Source organism: Lipotes vexillifer, unplaced genomic scaffold (genome assembly GCF_000442215.2).
Source record: "Lipotes vexillifer unplaced genomic scaffold, Lipotes_vexillifer_v1.1 scaffold2030, whole genome shotgun sequence".
Taxonomy (NCBI): Eukaryota; Metazoa; Chordata; class Mammalia; order Artiodactyla; family Lipotidae; genus Lipotes; species Lipotes vexillifer.
In genome coordinates this window covers 745,985-750,480 of record NW_006791849.1, presented here as the reverse complement: position 1 = coordinate 750,480, position 4,496 = coordinate 745,985, and the positions used below count along the sequence as shown (strand labels likewise).

At 52.3% G+C, this 4,496-nt stretch overlaps 1 protein-coding gene across 1 annotated transcript in view; it reads left to right on the top strand.

Annotated features, from left to right (window-relative positions):
* The window catches only part of CIT (citron rho-interacting serine/threonine kinase), a 168,969-nt gene that overhangs the window by 156,948 nt on the left and 7,525 nt on the right, over window positions 1–4,496 (top strand). Inside the window, exons 36-40 of the mRNA XM_007464873.1 lie at window positions 929–1,068; window positions 1,418–1,510; window positions 3,044–3,152; window positions 3,243–3,371; window positions 3,904–3,984. Of these exons, the coding sequence (XP_007464935.1) occupies window positions 929–1,068; window positions 1,418–1,510; window positions 3,044–3,152; window positions 3,243–3,371; window positions 3,904–3,984 (552 nt within the window). The remainder of the gene's footprint in view (window positions 1–928; window positions 1,069–1,417; window positions 1,511–3,043; window positions 3,153–3,242; window positions 3,372–3,903; window positions 3,985–4,496) is intronic.

Below are 4,496 nucleotides of genomic sequence, written 5' to 3'. Positions count from 1 at the left end.
GGGCCAGCCCCTCCGCGGCATGTGGGATCTTCCCGGACCGGGGCACGAACCCGCGTCCCCTGCATCGGTAGGCGGACTCCCAACCACTGCGCTGCCAGGGAAGCCCCTGGTTTCTTATTTTTTGCTTGCTTTCCTTCCTTTCCTCCCTTCCTTCTTGACATTATTCTTGGGAGCAGTTTTAGGTTCACAGCAAAACTGAGCAGAAGGTAGGGAGAATTCCCCTATATCTCTGCCCCTCACGCGCACACGCAGGCCGCCACCTCCATCAGCGTCCCCCACCGGAGTACACCTACATGGATTCGTCATTATCACCCCAGGTCCACAGTTTACATTCAGGCTCACTCTTACACATTCTGCAGGTTTGGACAAATGGGTAACAATGTATCCGCCATTATAGCATCCTATAGAATAGTTTCACTTTTTAATTCAGGGAATTTAATCGTTGCTACTCCCATTTTCTCATGTACTGCCCATAGCTGTCTTTTACCTGTGGCTCCAGTAATGTCCTTTATTTTTTTCCCGGCTTGTGATCCAGTCCAGGACCACACACTGCACTCACTCAGGTCTCCCTCGTCTCCTTGAACGTGGAACCATCCTCAGCCTTTCTGTGGTCCCTCGTAACACCGTGACACATACTGGATTAGTCCACGTCTACTGTTTTGTTGTCACCAGCCCATTCTTTGACTTTGGTGGGGAGCACGTTTGAATATTCAGTTCACGTTCCCCAATTTTGTGTCTGCAGAATTTTTGGTTTTCCTCCCAGAATCTTGACCAAGAGGCCAGATGTTTTCCTTTTAGATCTAAAACTTGGACCTAAACTGTGTTTATGGGAATTTGTGGAAAGCAGTGCCTCCGCATGGCCTCGCGTGGCTTTTATTCGGGGGAGGACGAGAACCGCCATTGTGGCTCTGCTGTCCCGTCCCCTCAGGAGAAGAGCGGGCCCTGTGTCTCGTGGACGTGAAGAAAGTGAAACAGTCCCTTGCACAGTCTCACCTTCCCGCCCAGCCGGACATCTCACCCAACATCTTCGAAGCCGTCAAGGGCTGCCACTTGTTTGCTGCCGGCAAGGTAAGCACCCCTGGCGGGCCTCAGCCGGCAAGTGCTCTTGAAATTGTGGGCTGATTGATTTGACCTTGAAAATTGTGTGTCCTCAAACTGGGTTAAGTTTCTGTTGCTTTTCGACACAACTGGTGGTTGCACTGTTGGCATCTAGTGGGCAGGGCCTGGGGTTTCTCCTAAACATCCTACAGTGCCCAGAATGGCCCCTCACCACAGAAAGTGTCCGTAGTGCCAGGCTTGAGAGGCCCTGCTCTCAGCTGATGTTCCCTTCCTAGTTTGCCATGGAGCCAGTGTACACACTGGTGACACTCTCTTTCCTTCTTTCTCCGTCCCCGCTCCCCCCTCAACTGCTTTTCAGATTGAGAGCGGGCTCTGCATCTGTGCGGCCATGCCCAACAAAGTTGTCATTCTCCGCTACAACGAAAACCTCAGCAAGTACTGCATTCGGAAAGTAAGTCCCGGGCCTGGCCGGGCCTGCTCTCCCAGCGAGCAGGTGGGGAAGGTGCTGTCTCGGGGCGTAGTGTGTGCCTGGGCCCTTCGGCCTGGGTGACCTTGGAGAGAGTGGGAGGGTGTCTTGCTCCCTGGAGAAAGCTCCAGAGCGGCCCATCCTTACGCTTTTCCCTCTCGCCCTCCTCCCCTGCGTATGTGAGCTGCCTCTCTGGCCAGCCCAGTGAATTCAGCCTTTTGTGAAGGGAGAAAGGAAGGTGGCCGATGGAGGAGACACCTCTTTTGAACCAGGAGAAGAAAGGAAGATCTCTCTGAGGAGCTGGAAGCCCTGGTGGCACCTACCAGAATCCTTCTCAGATTGTAAAAGTCTCTATTAATGACCTTCAAAAAAATCAGTGCTGGCTGTGTTTTGATACACAGTGCGGGAGCTGGCTCTCCTCGGAGCACAGTGGGTTGTGATGTTGCCTGCGGTGTGGACAGCTACCCGTGAGATCACTGCACTTGCCTTGCTTCTGGAGAAGGCTGTCTCTTGTCCCTAGACTAGGCATGTTCCACCCATCCTAAGCCTGATGTATTTCAGGTGCTTTCGTGATTAGTCTCGAAAGTAAAAGGAGGGATGAATATATAAGGGTTGTTACCTGTTAGAGAAACTGTTTCATCTGGGGCGGGCTCTTGTTTAGTTTGCATTTTTATTGAGCACCTACTGGTACCAGAGACTGAGCTGGCTGTTTCACACACTTTTCACAACAGTTGTGAGAAACAGGGATGATCATCCCTAATTTTCAGGTAAGATGACTGAGGCTGGCCAAGATCCTAGGTTACAAAGTTGAGACCCAGACTGCAGTTTGACTTTCCCTAACGCTGCACTGTGTTATACTAGTTTCCTCATACTTAGTAGGTGATCAATAAATATTTAGTGTTGAGGATAATGCTGATTAGAGTTTGAACTGTTAACTTCAGGAAAATTCCCAGAAATCACTGCTGCTTTATAATTGCTGGCCATCATTTGGAATAAGCATGCCTAGGTTTTTGAAGCCATTAGGATTGACCTGAAAACAAGTGTAAGTAATTAGGAGGCAGGTAATTCAGATAGATGAGATAACTCAGTAATGGTAACAATGATATAGGTGATATAGGTTCAGAATAGAAACCTAGAAGCTTGGAAAAGGAAACTAAAACCACTCCCTCTATCCACCACTGTTTGTGTATTCCTCCAGGCCTTTTCTTCTGATTAGAATGTCGTAGTTTTAAAGCTCTCTTTTTGAATGCTACCTTTTCATTGAAATGGTGTTTCTGGCCCTTTTTTTGGGTGCAACTCGACCTTCTTAGTCTCAGGTTGCATAGAACCCAGAGGTAGCAAAAGGATGGCGGGGTGGGGGGGTGGTCCTCGTGAGGGACGTGAAGAGACTGAATGTGCTTGGTGTGAAGACAGAAGGAGGAAGTCGCGCGGCAACGCCAGCACGGCTTGGTTAGATGCCGAGGAGAGCAGGGGCCACCCCGAGTCTGCGCTCACATGCTCCTCTCTGCCCCGTCTCAGGAGATCGAGACCTCGGAGCCCTGCAGCTGTGTGCACTTCACCAACTACAGTATCCTCATCGGAACCAATAAGTTCTACGAGATTGACATGAAGCAGTACACGCTGGAGGGTAGGGCCTGGGTGCACCCCCTGCCCACGCTTGCTGCCGCCTCAGGCTCCTTCTGGGTCCTGAGGCTCCGCCTCTTGTCTGCCTTCACAGAATTCCTGGATAAGAACGACCATTCCTTGGCACCTGCCGTGTTTGCCTCCTCTTCCCACAGTTTCCCAGTGTCCATCATGCAGGTGAACGGCGCGGGGCAGCGGGAGGAGTTCCTGCTCTGCTTCCATGGTGAGTGCGGCAGCCTCCCCGCTGCTGATGGGGGCGCTCACAGCACCACAGCCCCCGGGCAGGCTCCTCGGGGCCGGGCGTGGCCAGTGTGCCTGGGGCGGGGCCGGTCCTGCTTCGGCTGGGGGGCGGGGGTACGCCGGGTGCCCCCGCCCCACCCCCGGGCTCCAGCCAGGTCTGGCGCTGTCAGTCTCTCCAAGAGTGGCCTGCTCTGTCCTTCTCTGCCCCTCACTCCCTTCTCCCTCTCCTCTCTCTTTCCTTCTTTTTTCCTCCCAAATCTCTGGGCCTGCTTCTCCCTCTTCCTCACTCCCTGACTCTTCCTCCTTCCGTTTCCCCCTTCTTTTCCTGTCTCCCCCCCTTTCACTCGAACCCTCTTTCTTTAATAAATCCCCGAGAGACGTGGCTCAGCAGAGCTCCTGAGGTTTTTCACAATCCAAGCCCCCTGGACTGGATTCCTTACTCTTCCATCAAAGTGTGTGTCATTGATACCCCTGCCTCTGGCCGTGCTCATGCCCTGGGCTCTGCCTCCTTGCAGAGTTTGGGGTGTTCGTGGATTCTTACGGAAGACGCAGCCGCACTGATGATCTCAAGTGGAGTCGCTTACCTTTGGCCTTCGGTAGGTGAGGCGAGGTGTGGGGCTCTTTTCTGCCAGTAGTTGGTGTCCCGGGAAGAATCCTCAGGTCGAATTCCTTTAGGCTTAAGCACCGTGCTTGGGGCTCCCTTAGGCGCCAGGCACCACGTGTAGCATAACCCGCGTTAAGCATCCAGGGCAGAGACCCCGCCCGAGGCCTGACGCCGAACCACGTAAGCCAAACCCACCGGCCTCTCGTGACAGAAAAGGAAACCATTCCCTGTGAGTTCATTTAAATCATGTCAAAGACTGCACAGCATCCCATGGCACCGCTGAACACCTGTCAATTTAGCCAATTCTAATTAGGCCTATTCTTTTTGTAAGTGTGAACAATGCTGTGATGAACAATTTACACTAAAATTTGCACAGTTGTTAAATATCCCCAGCACAGAAATTCTAAAAGTGGAGCTACTGGGTCAAAGGGTGAACACACACACACACACACACACACACACACACACACACACACACACACACACACACACACACACACACAC